General features: G+C 41.5%; 1 protein-coding gene across 1 annotated transcript; it reads right to left on the minus strand.

The window, feature by feature from the left end:
• Positions 1-2254: 2254 nt before the first annotated feature.
• Positions 2255-19027, minus strand: ZNF483 (zinc finger protein 483). The gene is made up of 6 exons (XM_007449776.1): positions 19014-19027; positions 10625-11025; positions 10080-10168; positions 7687-7813; positions 7220-7315; positions 2255-3774 (listed from the first exon to the last, which is right to left on the minus strand). The coding sequence occupies exons 1-6, from the start codon at positions 19025-19027 to the stop codon at positions 2255-2257; spliced, it is 2247 nt and encodes a 748-aa protein (XP_007449838.1).
• Positions 19028-19335: the final 308 nt, after the last annotated feature.

Here is a 19335-nt window from a genome sequence, read left to right on the forward strand (position 1 = left end):
GGGGGGGTTATGTTCCAGATTCCCAACTGGTATTTATATAAAACTTCCTCTTGTGAATGCTGGAGAATGTAACAAGTAAACATCCTGGAACAAGCCTCTTCTCAAGATTTTTACGTATTTAATTCTCTCTATAGATTATCTTTCCAGAAAAAATACCAAGGTTTCTATCCTTTCAGAAATAAACCTAAGCCGGGGTGAATAATTCTGATAAGCCATATTCCTTTCATGACTAGAATGTCTCCGGCTGGTCCACTTAGCAATAACTACAGACTAATTTATCCCACAGCAACCCCTGAACTACTGTAGGGTGGTGCACAAGGAAGAAGCCAAAAACATCATCCAGAAGTAGCACTGCGAACTAAACCCATTAAATCACAGCAAATATTGCTGAATCTCAGATGAGCATTAAGCATCTCTTCACTTCCAGAAGCCGAAAGTTTACCCGTTTCGTTCTCTTTCTATAAGAGCTGCCTCAAATTTCAACTTTAGGAACTTTGCACCACTGCTGAGTCAGTGGGGCTCCTCTAGAACCCTATGACCTGAGACCCAAACCTAACTGACCCAGGGTTTTCAGTTCCTTTTTCAGTTAGAAATTATTATTCAGACTCCACCGACATTCATAAGATGCAACCCACTAACATCTATATAGTCTATTCCTGTGAGGTCTAATTTCATAACAGAAAACAACTGAAAATTTATTCTGTATCATTTCTACATTATTTTCTTGAATTTTACTATCAGTGGAGTCCCTTTAGATTTTAGGATATGTATTCTCCAGATGGTAGGGGATCATGTCAGTTTCCTACAGTGGGCAAGTCAAGCTACCTAAATGAGACAACTTTGCAAGTACGAGAATAGATTCCCCATCTAATGGTAGCAGCTGTTACCCGAAAAAAGCTGACACCCGAAACCAGCTGACTGCCCCACTGAAATATGGGCCCAGTACTGTCAGCCCTTATAATTTTTCAAAACAAGACTCTTTTTGGGTGGGTATGAAATTTCCTAATTTTTAAATGATGACAACTAATTACACACATACACACACACACACAACCACCTTACCATACAGGCCAACTAAAACATGTAAAAGGGCCCAATCTTAGCTTGTGACCTTTGCCATACAGAATGTTTGCACTTAGATTACAAGAAGCTGTATTTAGTATAGGCAAACTTTTTAAAAAATAGAATTCTATTTTGCAAAAGACGATTCATCCAAAATAGCTGTTTTCAATACCCGTTTACCCCCCCAACCCCTCACCTATTTTCTAGGACTGTTACTCTCATGGCTGAGATGGTCCAGGAGCATGCCACAGAGATTCCCAATCCCCATGGCCAAAGTCTAGAGGAAAAACAGGTTGGGGTGCTTTGTCCAATCAAAACATTCCCTGAAGGCAAACTTGTTTGAGCTCTATTGACTTGTTCTCGTGCACAGCATTTGAACAATTCTGGCATTGAGTATTCAAAAAGCATACTGTGTTGTCACTAAGCCAGAAGTTCAGTAGCTTAAATGAGTTATTTCCTACTAGGGCAAATTGAAAATGCCAAAGAATCAAAAATGTTTAACTTATTCCCACAGCTTCAGAAAGTACAAGAAGTACCAAAGAAAGAAACCTCAGAAATCATTAGTCCCACCCCTTCACTTTACCAGTAAAGAGACTAAAATTCAGAAAGGTCAAATGATTTCTCCAAGGTTATATAGGAAGTTGGTCAGCAAACTGGGACAGAACCCAGATTACCTGACTACAGTCAGGTCCTCTTTCTATAAAACTACATGGTAGTGAAATCGGAAGCTAGGAAAGAAGAAAATCTGAAGAGGTTAGTAAGATGGGCCCTGTGCACCCCTCTCCTGCTTTTTAAATTCACATTTGGCTTTTCAGAATCATTTCACATCTCATACTACTACTTTCTTCTCTTTTCATGTGACTTAACCAACCCGAATCACTATCTACTGAAAGTTGACATCCTTGCAAAGAGGGGTGAATGACAAATATGTTTTTCCTAGCTGCCAACCCATCAAAGTTGCAGCTACTAATCAATGCTGCACCAGTTTACACCCCAGGTTTTTAATGAGGGACTAATGTGACTAAATTTCCTACTAACCAATGCTGTGGTAGTTTACACCCCCGGTTTTTAATAAGGGACAATTGTGACTAAATTTCCTAGTAATCAATGTTGTGGTAGTTTACACCCCAGGTTTTTGATAAGGGACAACTGTGACTAAATCCCACCCCCCACCTTACTATATTTCCAAGAATTACTCTGCAGAATGAAATCCCCGATGCCTGATGAGGCCAGAATTACTTTTGAACGTCTTCTCACATTCGTTGCATTCGTATTCTCTCCTTCCGGTATGAATTTTCAGGTGTTCTACAAGAATTGAGCTTCGACTAAAGGTTGCTCCACAGTAGTTACATTCATAGGGTTTCTCTCCAGTATGAATTCGATGATGTTCGTTAAGAGATGAACTCTGACTGAAGGATTTCCCACAGTCCTTACATTTATAAGGCTTGACGCCCGTATGAATTCTCTGATGACGGCTAAGGAGCGAATGGGTAGGGAAGGCTTTCTCACACTGGGTACACTTGTAAGGTTTTTCTCCTGAATGAAGTCTCTGATGATAAATCACAGACGTAAAATGGCTAAAAGTCATCCCGCAATCATTACACAAATACGGCTTTTCTCCAGTATGAATCCTCTGATGTCGGGTAAGGCAAGAATTCTGTCTGAAGGCTTTCCCACACTCACCACACTTATAGGGTTTCTCTCCGGTATGAATTCTCTGATGTTTGGAAAGGGATGAGCTATGACTGAAGGATTTTCCACAGTTGTTACATGTGTAGGGTTTTTCTCCAGTGTGAATTCGCTGATGCTGAATAAGAGATGAACTGTCACTGAAGGGCCTCCCACATTCTTTACATTTATAGGGTTTCTCTCCAGTGTGAACTCTCTGATGTTTAATGAGGTGGGCACTCAGGGTGAAAGATTTTCCACAATCATCACACTTAAAGGGCTTTTCTCCACTGTGGGTTCGGTGGTGTGGTGTGAGTGATGAGCTGTCACTGAAGGCTTTTCCACACTCATTGCACATATAGGGTTTCTCCCCAGTGTGAATTCTCCTATGTTTGGTCAGTGAGGCACTATAGCCAAAGGCTTTTCCACATTTGCTGCATTTATGGGTTTTTTCTCCAGTCTCAGTTCCCTCATCTACAGCTGCATCTTGACCTAAATCTTTCCAACATTTTTCGCATGCAGAGGAGTTTTTTCTCTTACTAAGGGATGAGTTTTGAGTAAAGGCTACCCCACAGTTACTGCACTTCTGGGACTTTTCCCCCAAATGGATTTTCTGATGTTTCTGATGTTCAGTCAGAGATGAAGAGTGACTTAAGGCTTTCCTGCCTTCATTACATTTTCGTGGTTTTTCTCCACTGTGTTCCTTGCGGTTTGGGACAAGGTCTGAATGAAAACTGAAGGGTTTCTTGCCTTCGTTATACCTCCGAGATTTCTTCCTTAAGTAGACTCTGAGATGTTTAATTAGGTCTGAAGGTGGTTTGAAGTTATTTCCAAAAGGGCTCTTTTCTGAGTCAAATTCCTCACCCTTATTGCCTCTCCCATGAGTTTTCTTTTGTATGACTGCTACTTGTGAATGTTCCCTATCACTACGACACTCCTCTAGTCTGCCATAATGTTTCCAGGATTCTCCTGTCAAGTCACAATCACCACTCATTAGATACCTTTCTATTATTTTATCTAAAGTCGATTCTTCCATAAGAACATCTTGATTTCCGCCAGATTCCTTCAATTCACCGCTAAGTTCACACTCTAAAAGAAATAACAAATAGAATATTTCCTGTTTGCAATAAAGGAAGCTGCTGCATTGGGGACTAAAATAGGAACAGAGACAGTAGAGACTGTAAGGAACAGGGCGTGGACAATTCTCAGAGTCTCATAAAACAGGGAAGGGAAAAGTGACATGAGGGAACTGGGGAAACTTAGAGCTTAGGAAAAATACTGAGGAAGATGAAAGGTTTGTGCTTTACAGTTAGAGATGCAAGTTCTCACCCTCATTTCAAATTTCTATAATAGGTCCAAACTTATTCCTCTTACCATCCAATCTATCCTCCTTCCAAATAATAATGATAGTGCAATCATTTATTGAATAATTACCAAATGCCAGGTCCCATACCAAACACTTTACTTGTATTTCACTTAATTTTCACAATAACCCTATGAAGTAGGTCCTATTATTATCCCTGTTTTATGGATGTGACAACTAGGCACAAAGAGTGTAAGCAGCTTTCCCAAGGTCACATGTACTACAAGTGGTAGAGCCAGATTTTTAACCCAGTCTGACACCAAAGCCCACACTTTTGACCCTTATACCATACTGCCTCTCCTCAAAGCAGCCAAATAGCACTAAGTTTATAGACAATGTTAATCACATCACAGATATGCAACAACACCTATGCTAGACTTTCAAAGGTTACAACAATCTAGCCCTACCAACTTTATGAATACTCTAACCAGGCATCCATTTAGTGTCCCTACTACACGACCGCATCTTAATACTTCATACTGCCTAGAATCAATCCCTGTGCACCTTCACTATCACAAACACAGAAATCTGATAGGGCCTAGGGTACGAGTCCCACAATCTCCAACACCACCCTCTTGAGATCTGTGCTCCTCTCAGAACCCTGAATTCCTTTGTTAACCACATCATTCATCCTGGCTCTTAGTTATGAGATTCCAGTGTCACTTTCATAAGACCGGTTTTTTAACCAGATAACTATAAAATACGAAACCCTGGATGGCTCTCAAGACTTGACAGTCACCAACATTCCACCCAGACTAAGGAAGACCTGGAAGCTTAGGGGGCCACATGAGCCACAGTCATGACCGCATCAGCAAACACCAGAAGCATCTGGGAGGCCAGGGTAATGCTGGTGGCACACGTCACCACAGGGTCAATTTCAACAAATATCACCCAAGGTTACTCTGGGAAAGTTGGTACGAGGCATTACCACTTAGCAAGGAACTAGAGCTTCTGCCCCAATGTCAACCTGGATAAACTGTGGACCTTGGTCAGTGAGCAGATATGCTAAATGCTGCCAAAAACAAGACTGGAGCTGCTCCTATCACTAATGTGGAGCAATCGGGCTACTACAAAGTTCTGGGGAAGAGAGAGCTCCTAAAGCAGCCTGTAATTCTGAAGGCCAAATTCTTCAGCAGAAGAGCTGAGAAGATTGGCAGGGAGCGGGGGTGGGGGGGGCACTGTCCTGGCAGCCTGAAGCTACATGGAGGGAGGTTCATTAAATGCTAACGAGTGCTTTTCAAAAAATAAAGAAATAAAATAAGACATAAAATCCTATTACCCAGAAGTTAACCATTATTAAAAATTCTGTGTTTTTTCTTCTGGAAATTTTTCTGTACATTGTAGAATAGAATATCTATGTATAATATGTAGGGTTACTTTTTTTTATTCATAATTCGTTCCCATCTCATTGGTTAATTCTTCACGATTTTAATCACATAATCCATCATATCAATATAATACTATTTAGTTATTTCCTTATGGCATGTTCATCAAATGATTAATATTTCCTCAGAACTAAGTCATAAAAGTGGAATCACTGAACCAAAGGGTAGAAAAATTCTATCACCACATAATACATGATGATAAGTACCTGACTACTCATCTATGGTCAAATGCTTTTTCTCTAAACCTTTGCAAATTTGATTCATAATAAATAGTACTGTTCCTTAAATGTAAATTACATTGTTGACCAGTGATTTGGAACACTTTTTTCATGTTAACAGCTATTTAAATTTTATTTTTGTCAGTTATTTTGGTTAGCTATCTGTTGAAGTTCCTTGCTCATTTTTCCTTACTGATTTGCACAAGCGTTTTATAAATCATAGCCCTTGATTCTCGCTTTGTCAAAACCTTTTTCTCCATTCCGTTGTAAATGACTTTTTAAATAAGCTGTACATCTAAATGATGCTTCTTTTACATAAGCATCTTGGGGGGAGAGGCAGTATTTATACCAATGCTGCTAGATTTTACTCAAAACATTTTTAGAATCCATTTTCAAAATAACTCTCCCCAATGTACTTCAACATAAAAAGACAACTGCCATCCTTTATTTGTATAACTATGCTGGAAACAGCCAATAGGTTGACTAAAATGAATGGTTAATAAGATGGAATAGAGCAAAGTAAATTATTGTTTTTTTCCTCAAACCAAGGTATTGATATATAAGTAATAATTTTAATTTTTAAAAATACAAACAATATGTTTATTATTAAAGTGTAAGGAAGAGAAGAATAAAAAAAAAAAGTAATCCCTCAATGATAACCAGGGTTAACATGAATGTTCTCCAGACAGTAAATCCCATATGTATCTATAAATTTAAACATATACATGTATGTGTACATTTTTTTCCTTTTAACAAACTGATTATACTATACATGCTGTCCATTGAACGAACTATTTCTTCTCCAAGACTCAATTCAATTGTTAATTAAGCCCTTGCTCCTGTATCTTCCCACTGTTCCTTACACATGCCATCGTTATGACATACAACCTATTACCAACACATTTAGTTCTGATGTCTGCATCTATGGCATCCATGGGAATGTGCCTCTCAAGAGCTCCTCCTCTGGGGTGCTTATCCAACAGCCCCCCGGTGCTGCTCAATGACCACCACAGCATCACACCAAGGTCACTTTCCCACGGGTGCTCCCAGTCAATGACAAGTATGGCAGGGATACTAGGCCCATTTCCGTGAGGCATACGACTGTGATAGGTGACTCTTGGCGGGAAGACTCGTTTTTGGCTTTGCCAAGACTTCCTCAACCTGCACTTCATTCTAACACTCGTCCTACCCAGCCTTCCTTCCTTCCCTCTCTCGTCACAGGTGTCAGACCTGCATCACGCTCTGAACAGCAATCCCAGCCTCTTCCAGTCCCCTCCCTGCTTTCCTTCCCTGGAATTCTCCCCAGTAAGTCTCTGACCTGGCTAATCGTATCTGGGCACCTGCTTCTCGAGGACCCAAACTAACAGTCTCCTCTGTTAAAATGAACATTCCAGGAAGGCAAGGTGGATATTCTAATCATCTTTCTATGTTAGCACCTAGCCCACCCAACATTTCCAAAATTCCTCCAAACGGTTTGGTAAAGCAACTACTTCAATTTCCTCCTCCACTTTTCACCAACTCACCTGGTCTGGAGCCTCTTGAGGCTTGTTTTTGCAGCAGCCGTGGTAGTCCAGCCCACTTTAGCTGGGAAATCAAATCTAACTTGGAAACTGGAAAGCCTGCTCATAGAGAAAAGAACAGAAAATGGCTGTTTTTGCCTAGAACAAAGACATTCCAACATTCACAGCCTCTGGTTCTCCAGGGAAGAAAAGATGCTGCCAAAGAGACTTCAATACTGGCATTTGAGGAAAACATCGGGGAAGGTATGGCCTTGGCAACAGCAAAATGATGCTCAACATTTTCAGCTCAATGAAGCAGACTCTTTCTTGGAGAAAACGTTGTAGAAAAGTACATTTTTAGGACGCATTTTTAGGATTAGTCACATCACCCCTGTAAGCCCAGCCAAAACAGTTAATAGCACTTATCTTTCAATAAGAATGGACAAAAAGATACCCAGCTTAGATGCTAGAATATGAGAAGATGTCTTTACCCAGAAATTCTAGGTTCCTGTAGTTCTCCAGCAGCACCTCCTTATATATCTCCTTCTGAGAAGGCTCCAGTGCCCTCCACTCTCCTCTGGAAAAGGTCACAGCTACATCCTTGAGTGTCATGGATTCCTAGAACACCAAAGACAGCCTTTTTGCATTGGGTTATTCCCAAACAGATCCTAAGAATTCAGAGTAGTAGTTAGGATATAAAGTACTAGTTTTGATGGTATTCAAGTTTTTGAGAATTCCAAAGCAAACTTCAAGGTGGCTGTTATACATCTATTACAAGTGACACAAAACAAGATTATGAAACAATCCCTGTCTTTGCCATTTAGTTCCTGGTGTGAAATGCTGTACAAGGATTCTCTGCAATGTCTAACACTGATCAAATTCACCCTAACACACTGATTTCTAGGATTAACAGAAAATATTAAATGAACGATACAAATTACATTCCCAAACCCGGAATCTGCAGAATTAATGTAAGCTCTACAGGCAATAATTAAACATGTAAGAGTAACATCAGTGACTATATTCTAAACTGTAATTTCTAGCTGGCTCTAAGTAGCAATTATCTTCTATCACAATCAAACAAGGATCTGTGTTCAGTGACAAACTCACACTTACAATTACTCCAAATTACAAATGAGCACAATTAATCATTAAAACACGCTTTCCATAGCATGCTCTACAGCATGACATTTTGAGAGGCAGTACAGCAGAGTGACTATTACCACTTGGAGAAGCTTCCTGTGGCTCCTGTAACAAATTACCACAACTCTGGTGGCTTAAGACAACAGAAATTTATCCTCCCAAATTCTGGAGGCCAGAAGTCTGAAATCCAGGTGTTGTGGGAACTGCACACCCTTCAGAGGCTCTGAGGGAGAATCCATTCCTTGCCTCTTCCAGCTTCCTTGGCTGTCAGCATTCCGCGGTGGTCCTTGGTTTGCGGCCTTATCACTCCAATCGCCATGTCCCTTTCTCCTGTTCCTGTGTTCAAGCTCTAAGTACACTTGTGATGGCATTTAGGGCCCACCCATATAATCCAGAGTTATTTCCTCATTTCAAATCCCTATTTTATCACATCTGCAAAGACCTTCTTCCGAATAAAGTAACATTCTCAGGTTCCAGGGATTAGGAAGTGGACATATTTCAGGGGGCCATTATCAGCCTACCAGAGCACTATTATTTACCATTGTGAATAAGAATTTTTTTTCCTGACTGATGAGTTATTGGTATACAGGAAACTTACTGATTTGTAACCAGCTACTTTTGTCAGCTATTGTATGAGTTTCAGTACATGTTCGGTTGATTCTCTGAGGTTTTCCAAAAAGACTACATTATCTGTAAGTAATATACACTTGCTTCTTTCATATCTGTACTTACCTCATTTCCTTCTTCTAGCACTGTATTGGCTAGAATACTCAGAAAATACTCATTAATAGCAGTAAGGTAAGACATCCTTATCTTCTTACTTTTTATTGTGAGGACTGCTTTTAATTTTCCAACATTATCCAGCTGGAGAATTTTCTTATCGTGTTCAGGAAATATAATTCTATTTCCACCTGACCAATTTTATCAGGAATAACTGTTGAATTTTAATAAATATTTTTGTTTTTATTAGAGTCAGACATGATCAATTCTGGTAACTGAAGTAAAATAGCATATGAAGAATGAGCTCTAAGAATGTGAAGACTATGAGGAAAAGGAGACTGTCTTAATTATTCTAGCATCTTTATACCATCCAGGAGGAACTCAGTGAGTATCTACTTAAGAATGAAAACCTGTGGGGCTTCCCTGGTGGCGCAGTGGTTGAGAGTCCGCCTGCCGATGCAGGGGACATGGGTTCGTGCCCTGGTCCGGGAGGATCCCACATGCCGCGGAGCGGCTGGGCCCGTGAGCCGTGGTCGCTGAGCCTGCGCGTCCGGAGCCTGTGCTCCGCAACGGGAGAGGCCACAGCAGTGAGAGGCCCACGGCAGTAGGGAGCCATGGGCAATTTTGGAGCAATTGCAAAGGAATTGCAAAGGAGGAATTGCATCATCGAAACTGCCCTTTTGGAAGACACTCTGACAGCAGGGTCCAGGAAGTGCCATCTCCTCTGGTCACCTCAAAGACTTCTCTCTTGGAATGGTATCTTTCTCTTCTGCATCCTCAATCTTTCTCTCTCCACAGATATGCAGTGTTAGCCTACTGCTAAAAAAAAAAAAAAAAAGAATGAAAACCTGTAACCATATATGGTGACATATGTTAACTATATTTACTGTGGTGGTCATTTCACAATATATACAAATATCGAATCATTACATCATACACCTGAAACTAATTAACTTAAAAAGAATGAAAATTTCCAGTTCAAAAAAAATGAATGAATGAAAACCAGTGAGAGGAAGCTTACCTGGGACTCAGTATTTGGAGGAACAGAAACTGTTTTATCTTCTTCAGGGTTCTCCTCTTGGGAAATAACAGAATCTTGAGAGATCATATCTAGGAAGGGGGGGAAAAACAGTCCAACCTTTTAAATGAGCTCCTCAGACTAGAAATTATTATATACATCACTCTGGAGAAAAAGGTCAGAAAAAAAGTTTTCCCTACGCTGTGAAGACACAGAGGACAGCCAAAGATACAGTTTCCTATTAAAACCCAAGCTTCCCCCCCACCTTATAAAATATCCTTTCAATTTATAAGCTCACAAAATCTGATTTCACTCATTCCATATACCGTTTTAACATACTTAGTTTTCATAATAATCTTTGAAATAGTTATAAGGTATATTAAGATGAAATAACACATCTGTTTTATGTAGTAATGTGTTTTCTTCATAGTCCTTGCACAGTGGCTTGAGCAAGAATCACTTATTAAATGAAAGTGCTCTTTTAGGGAGTTTAGTTTCATATCTTGAGGAGATCTCTCTCACTTCCTCCCTCCATCTATTAATCTCACCTTCCTTTTCTTCAAGCACTTGGGTCAACTCCTCCACTAGGGTCACCACTTCCTCGCTACTCTCAGGATGTTGTGACCTGACCCAAATCTTAATTTCCCCTGGCAAAACGGTCAGGAATTGCTCAAACACCAAAAGCTCGAGAATCTGTTGTTTCGTGTGGATGTCTGGTCTCAGCCACTGAATGCAGAGCTCCCACAGTTGATTCAGGGCTTTTCTGGGTCCAGCCTCTTCGGAGTAACAAAACCACCTGAACCTCTGTCTGAAAAACTCTGGGTCAGCAGTGCCTCCTCTTAGGAGAGCTTCTTGATCTCCAGGGGTCTCCATTCTTAGCAACTTGTTTTGTTCACTTGAGACCAAAGTGTGAGGATCCGGGGAGATGGCTGTCATCTCGTTCAGGCTACTCCGGCTTGCAATGTGTATCACCAGGAGGAATTCAGTCCCCTTTAGACTCTGAGTGTCAACACAGGCCACCAAAAGGCACTCTCCAGCAAAATATCAAGTGTTCCAAGGATCCACTTTATGGTCTTGCAGAAACTGTCAAGAAATATAAGTTATGAAATAAATGAAACAAATTGTGACTCCTAAAAAACACTGTTCTTAGTTTGGTTCTGATACACACACACACACACACACACACACAAACACATTCTCAGAGGCCTAGAACTGCCCTACTGTATTAAAAGAATAATTTTCTCTGTAGGTGAAAAGCTGAGAAGTTACTTGAGGGTAATTAAAGGTACCCTCCAAGAAAACAGTTTCTGCAGGCTAAATATTCCTCATCAGCAAAACACATCAGAAAAGGCTCACTGCTACAAGAGGATCCAAACCTATTCCACTCCTGCCCTCTCTCAATGAATGGCCACACAATTTCCCACCAGCTGCTCAACTGAGAAACCTGACTTCATATTTGACTCTCAAAGTTCTCACAAAATCAATAACCAAGTTCTGGTGGCTTTATTTCATAAGAACCTCTCCATTCTCTCTACTGAAACTACCTAAGTACAGCCTTCTTCGATTCAGTCTCACCCCAAAGCCTAAGGACTCATTCTAATATGCAAGATATGGTCCTATCACTCCCCAACTGCCTCAAAATAAAATTCAAACACTGAAGCTATAAGTGATGGTCTAGAAACCCTGCCCTGATGACCTCACCTCCAGCTCTAGCTGCCCCTAATGGACACTGCAGCCGTAAGAAAGTATCTCTCCATTTCCAGAAACTCTAACTCCTTCCGCCTTTGCACTAGAGCCATTCCCTCTCCTTGGAATGCTGCCTTCTTTTCCTCTCTTACCAAGCTTACTCATTAAAACTTGACTCCTCTCCACTGTCACCTCTTGTATGAGGTTTTCTCTGATCCCCAAGTACTCTCCTACACAGAGCCTGTGTTGCACGCATTTTCTCATTCCACAAATAACTGACAATATACAATGACCTGAGAGCGGGACACAAAGGAGACAGGCGTGGACGGTCAGACAGGGCCCCCACCCTCACAGAGCACCCAAGAAATGACAATACAGTCTGAGATGTGCTTCACTCCAGCAAGTGAGGACACTGTCCTCCAGCTGCATCTATCATACCAATAATTACCCACCTCCGAGCACAAAAGCCGCCACACAGTATGCATGACGTCATTTATTCCTCCGCCAAATATTAGGCGCCCACCACGTACCTGGCGCCGCGCTGGACACCTGAGACTCTGCAGTGGCTAAGAAAGGCACCTGTCACGATCTCCAGGGAGCTTACAATAAAGGCTCTGCGAAAATGTGACGCAGGCAGAAAGCAGTTCTCAAACGACGGGGGTGCGGGGGGGAATTTGCCCCGCAGGGGACGTTTGGCAATGTCTGAAGACATTTTGGCTATCACGACTAAGGAGAAGGGATGCTACGGGTACCTAATGAGTGGAGTCAGAAAGGCTGCTTAACAACCCTCAATACACGGGACAGTCCCCTACCCCCATGCTCACATAATGAATTTTCCCGCCCAAAATACCAAAGTAGCGAAGTTGCAAGACCACGGGCGCAGGGAAGCGATGGAAAAAAGCTCCATCCAGGAGCGCGCCCACCTCCCGCAGAAGCTGCGCCGTTGAGTGTGCACAGCGAGAATGCCCTCGGCCCCCACCCCGCCCAAGGTGCGCCCTCGGAGCCGGCGACCTGGCCGCAGCCCCCAAACTAAGGGACCGGGGCAACCACTACCTGCGTCAGGACCCGCAGCCATGACCCACGCCACCGCAACAAGCTTCTAGAAACTGGTCCTGCAGGAGCTGCGCGCGCAAGCCCCACCGGCGGGGGGCTCACTGCGCCTGCGCAGGGACACAGAACTACGATTCCCGGGATGCGCCTGTCCCGCTTTGCGAAAGTCCCGTGCTTTCCATAGGCTCCCAGCCCGGCCTGTTGCGCATGGTCTTTGGGAAGCGCTGGTGGTCTCAGCTGCAAAATTATTGCTGCGCCAGAGGCCTAAAGGCCTAGAGCCGTCTCAGGTTTTCAGATCTATGATGTTCTGTTTCCTTGGTAACCTCAAACCGTCCCTCCCCTCTTCCTTACCCTTCTCCGAAATCCAGGCTGCAAAAACCCACCGCAGAAGCATATTAGTGATGCATTCACTCCAAGCCATAATTAATGCCGCAACTTGAATTAAACAAATATTAATTTTATGGCTTACACACCTGCCACCATAATGGTTCAAACCACCATCATGTCTCGCCTGGATTATTGCAATAGCTTCTTGATTTCACTTTTCTTCTCTTGTCTCTTCACGTTGCAGCCAGAGAGATGCTTAAAAAACAAAAAACATATTATGGACTTCCTCTACTGAAAACCCGCTAAAGGCTTCCCATTTCACCGAGGGTAGAAATTTTAATTTTTAAAGTGGGCTACAAGGCCAATGGAATCTGGCCACTCATAACCTTCCTGACCTCTACCCCCATTTCCCTGCTCTAGTCACAATGGCCTCCTCGCTCTCCCTCTCCCTCCAACCTGCCTGGCACGTATGGCTGACTTGCTGCCTGCCTAGGTATCCTGTATGGCTCACGTTCCCATCCTTTCATATCTTCTCAGTGAAGCTCTGTCACTTCTCTGCTTAAAGTGGAATCCCATCCCCACTCCTATTTCCCCTTTCAACATATCATATCATTTTCTTACTTGATTACTGCTTATTGTCTGTTTTTTTCACTAGACTATCAGTTCCACAAGGATAAGGATTTTTATCTGGTTTGTTCCATGGAAATACACTCTCCAGGCCCTGGCGTGTAGTAGGTGCTCAACAGACATTTGTTGAATATGTGAATGGTACTTGCAGGGATTACTGGGGGAATAGCAAAAAGGGCTGACGAACTCCAGAAGGATTGTCGGGAGTGTCCTATAACTAAGTGACTTTTGGAGCGGTGCCCTTGGGAGAGAAAAGCATTCTAGACTGAAGGAGCAGGGTGAGTCAAGGCTCTGAGACTTTAAAGGAACAGAACAAGCTCAACTAAATGAACCCCTGCACTCATCTCACATACAGCAAGGCAAGCCGAGGAAACGGGGCTCTGCCCGAAGTCAAGAAGTTGTCCAGTCCCAGGTCTGAATGCATATTCTTCTCCGCTACCACCTCCCCTTGACTGGCTGAAAATGGAGGGACATCAACGAGAACCTGGAGGGGGCTTCCCTGGTGGTGCTGTGGTTAAGAATCTGCCTGCCAGTGCAGGTGACACGGGTTCGAGCCCTGGTCCAGGAAGGTCCCAAATGCCGCGCGTGGAGCAACTAAGCCCATGTGCCACAACTACTGAAGCCTGTGCGCCTAGAGCCCGCGCGCCGCAACGAAGAGTAGCCCCTGCTCGCCGCAACTAGAGAAAGCCCACGCAGAGCAATGAAGACCTGATGCAGCCAAAAAAAGAAAAAGAAAATACAATTGCTTAAGACAGGAACCTCTTATTAAAGAACTATATCATAATAAAAAGAAATAGAGAATGTGTAGGTTGGAGATTTAAACATGACCTTTACCCCTTTAAGAGTTAATCTCTTATTCATTGTGCTCCTCTAGTCATCAGAATGCAAATTTTTCTAATTATCTCTTCTATTGTTGAGAAATGCTAGACCAACAGAGTACTTTGGATTCCCAGAGAATTTATGTCAACAAGGTCATTTACCTCTTATCTATTATCATCTCAACCTAAGGTTTGTTTTAATTTCAACCAAGCTTGAATCAAAGTTTGGGACTTCGGATTCTCATTCTGCAACATCCAGAAATGAAAGGCTATGCTGTTGCTGGATCATTTGGTTGCAGTTCCTTGGGAGATGATCTTCAATTCCTGTTACAGAGATCCTGGGAGCTGCCCAGTTCCTATCCTTCGTGATGTTTAGTTTTTCTTTGTTTCTATGAACTACTCCAGTACTCTTCTTCAAATATTTTTGTACATACATGAGATTTTTCTGTGCCAGGAACCAGAGAAACCCCAACTGACAGTACTCAGTGACAATATGTAGATAGTGAATAAAAGTGAGGGAGAAGAAAGGATTATAGGCTACTCCAGGGTCTCTGGTTTGATCAACTGGATGCTGGCTCCACATACACTAAGGGACACAGGAAGAAGGTTTGAGAAAGAAGATTAAAATTCAGTTGGGGATACATTGAGTTTGAAGCACATGTGGGACATCTAGGTAGAGATGACTTAACAGGAGAAAGAAATTAAAGAGTCATTTAGTAATTGAAGATGAGGGAGTGAGAATTGCAATGAAGAGCAAGTGGAGTGAGAAGCGGTCTGTGGTTAAAACCCAAGGAAATCCTGACTTTGAGGGGGTGGCAGAGAGAGAAGGCAGTGAAATTAACTGGTAAGTAGAAAAGAATCAGGAGAAACTGGTAAAGGAAAACCAACAGAGGAGAATTTTGAAAGGGATGATGGAGTCAATAGTTCTAATGAGATTGGAATGAAAAAGTGACCACGGGAGTTTGCAGTTGGTTGATCCTCAGGCAATTAATTTCAGGGAAGTCCAGGGGGTTGAGGAAAGAATAAAGGTGCAGCCTGAATATGAGAATGGAAAGAGAAGGTATTGGGTAGGTTATTTTTTCAAAGAGAGACTAGGGACAGAATAGGATAAGAAGGAAGAACACTGAAGATGCATTGTTCTGGAACAAGGGTCCTCAGGAGTACATGAAGATTTTCTTAGGATATAGGGGCATGGATAGTACTAAGAAAATCAATCTCTAGATCGTATATAGTGTTTCTTCAAATTGCTTTGCCTCAGAATGCCTTTAAAAGTCAGGATGTCCTATTTCACAATGGCCCTTCTCTCACTTTACAAAAGCAAGCCATGCCTCTGAGCCATCTCTCAACTAAGAGGGTTGATTGTCTTCAGAGGAAGAACTTGACATCAAAGGGACAATTTGATACATTAAATTAGGTAATGAGGACGTGAATAACAGCAACTGGGTATCTTTTTTAAAAAAAAACAAACAGCCCCTGTCCTTTTCATTGAGATACATTTCCAATAAAATTTTACTTTTCATGTTTAATAACTCTCAAAAGCTGTAACATAAAAAAAAGCTGTAACATAAAAAATATGCTAATCACTAATAGTTAAAACCTTAAAAAATGTTGTAATGTATTTATGTTGTTTTTGATAAGTTGTGTACTATTAATTATGATTATTCAGTCATAGTAATTTTTTAAATAACCATAGAAAAATTTTCAAATATTTAAATTTATATACATATTTTTGTTGAAGAAAAGGATGATAAAGTAAACAAGACTTTCAAGGTTAAAACTATATTGCCTTAGTATAAATTGTTGTGCACTACTCTTTCTTGCAGTGTGCAGGCTTCTCATTGCGGTGGCTTCTCTTGCTGCGGAGCATGGGCTCTAGAGCACAGGCTTAGTAGTTGTGGCACATGGACTTACCTGCTCCATGGCATGTGGGATCTTCCCAGACCAGGGATCAAACTCGTGTCCCCTGCATTGACAGGCGGATTCTTAACCACTGCGCCATCAGGGAAGTTCCAGGCCTTTACTTTATTTTGTTTTATTAAAAATATTTATTTATTTATTTGGTTGTGTGGAATCTTAGTTGTGGCACGCGGGCTCCTCAGCTGTGGCATGCATGTGGGATCTAGCTCCCCGACCAGAGATGGAACCCAGGCTCCCTGCATTGGGACCGTGGAGTTTATCCACTGTGCCACCAGGGAAGTCCCTGGGCCTTTATTTAAAATGCTACTATTTACAATAGAATTCATTGTCAAAATTTCTTCTTTTCAATTATTTAAGTAATAAGGGGAAATTTTAGATGCCAACCTAAAAATGTGCAAATGAGTTACATTGTTTTTCAAAAAAATTTTTTTGGGGGGGAAACCTGAATGAAAACCTGTGAAGTCACTGTCCTAAGGAAATCAGAGAGGTAGAATCTTTTGGTATAGGGATAAATCCTCTCTCTAGAAGATAGGGGACAGGTTGCCTCATTCTCCAAAATGCAAGGTGTAGTATTATACTGGACCAGATAAGCTTTTTGCCTTTCTCCAGTGATATTTGGGAGGGGAAAAATAAAATGAATGGTGGGGTTTGCCCAAGGTTGGGAATTGATTGGCACTGTATGTAAGAGAGAATTCAAGGAAAGAAAAACTTGAAGGTGCTAATAAGGATTCATTGCCATGAACATAAAGTGGTCAAAAACTTCTAGGTGATGATGAGGATCTAAAGTGTACTCTATGTTCCTAAAAATAAAGGCTTAAGCTAATCAGGATTTCGTTTTTCTCATTCAGTAATAAAATCGGAATCAGGCTGACCATAGCTTGTACGGCAGCTCTCACAATACATTCAGAGACCTGGCCTCGTGCTATGTTTCTGCTTAAATGGCCTGTAGGTATGTCATATTCACAATATGGTCTCTGGAGCTCCAGCCTTGTCTAAATTCCAGGCAGAATTAAAAGAAAAGGCAGGAAGCAAAAATGACATATCTGTTGACTCAGGCCCTTCTAAACAAATTACAGCTATTGCATTAGTTTCTAGTTGCAGTCAGCCATGCCACAATTGGAATTGCTTCAAAAATTGCTTTTCCACAATTTTCTATGTTCTTTCCACCTAGTCTTCTGATAGAGAAGTTTGAAGCTTCTATGTTTTCAAACTCATTTTTTGTATTTTCTCTCTCTTAATTCTTCTGAAAGATATACTTTTAGCATTCCTCTATCTCCCAATTTGCTAATTCTCTAGTTTGCTATGACAAGCCTACTGTTTTACTTGGTTATTAAAATTAAAAATAAAATGTTCAATGATTAAAAAAATGTACTCCAATCCACAGGAATTAGTAAAAGAGAGGAAAGATTCTATATGGTGGTTAGAGACTGATGTTTCTGAGTTCAAGTTTTAGAAAGTGGAATGTTTTGAGTCATGACATGGTTTTATATGCCATGAAATATGTCTTCAGTCAATAACTGACCGAAAAGAGCAGAGAAGAAGATCATTAGGGTTGTGCCTCTGTTGGCAGATTGGATCCAGTCCCTAACTTTTTCAGCAACCAAAACAATTAGACTTATTTATATAAGTCTTATTTATATTAGACTTATTTATATAGAATTTTGGCTTGTCTGGGGCTCTTTGGGAATGGATAATTGAATCTTTTAGGATAGCTGGATTTTCTAGATAGCTTAGAATTAAACCTTTAAGCACCAGCAGTTGCTTACTTATTATAATCATTTTAGATGAAAACCTTTGTAAAATATACTTCATATTTCCTTGATTTTTGTTGCTTGAAATTAGACATAATTTCACCATTTTTTTTTTTTTTTTTTTTTTTTTTTTTGGCCACGCCACACAGCTTGTGGGATCTTAGTTCCCCAACCAGGGGATTGACCCCAGGCCCTTGGCAGTGAAAGCACGGAGTCCTAACCACTGAACGACCAGGGAAGTCCCTATTTCACCGTTTCTTGGGTCTTCGTTGCTGTGCACGGGCTTTCTCTAGTTGTGGCCAGCAGGGGCTACTCTTTGTTGTGGTACGCAGGCTTCTCATTGAGGTGGCTTCTCTTGCTGCAGAGCATGGGCTCTAGGCGCGTGGGCTTCAGTAGTTGTGGCACACGGGATTAGTTGCTCTGCGACATGTGGGATCTTCCCAGACCAGGGATCGAACCTGTGTCCCCTGCACTGGCAGGCGGATTCCTAACCACTGTGCCACCAGGGAAATCCTCTTGTTTTCTTTGTTTTGCTTTTAGATTCCACATATAAGTGAGATCATATGGTATTTGTCTTTCTATGTCTGACTTATTTCACTTAGCATAATGTCCTCTAGATCCATCCATGTTGTCCCAAATGGCAAGATTTCTTTCTTTTAATGGCTGAATAATAATACATGTATCCATTTCTTCTTTACCCATTCATCTACTGATGGACACTTAGGTTGCTTCCATTTCTTGGCTATTGTAAATAATTGTACATAATTGCTTCCATTTCTTGGCTATTGTAAATAATGCTGCTATGAACATTGGGGCGCATGTATCTTTTTGAATTAGTGTTGTTTTCTTCAGGTAAATACTCAGAAGTGAAGTTGCTGTATCATATGGTAGTTCTATCTTCAATTTTTTTTTCAAATTTTTCTTTTGGCCGCACTGCACAGCTTGTGAGATTTTAGTTCCCTGACTAAGGATTGAACCCAGGCCCTCGTCAGTGAGAGCACGGAGTCCTAACCACTGGACCGCCAGGGAATTCCCCTATTTTCAATTTTTTGAGGAAGCTCCATACTATTTTCCATAGTGTCT

This window comes from Lipotes vexillifer, unplaced genomic scaffold (genome assembly GCF_000442215.2).
Source record: "Lipotes vexillifer unplaced genomic scaffold, Lipotes_vexillifer_v1.1 scaffold230, whole genome shotgun sequence".
NCBI lineage: Eukaryota > Metazoa > Chordata > Mammalia > Artiodactyla > Lipotidae > Lipotes > Lipotes vexillifer.

What these genes read in the sequence shown, in the direction of transcription:
- ZNF483 (XM_007449776.1), bottom strand. An exon ending in CAGGAACCTAGAATTTCTGG is followed by an intron (nt 7,316 to 7,686) that starts GTAAAGACATCT and finishes CTCTATGAGCAG; the next exon opens with GCTTTCCAGTTTCCAAGTTA. An exon ending in CTCAAGAGGCTCCAGACCAG is followed by an intron (nt 3,775 to 7,219) that starts GTGAGTTGGTGA and finishes GCGGAAATCAAG; the next exon opens with ATGTTCTTATGGAAGAATCG.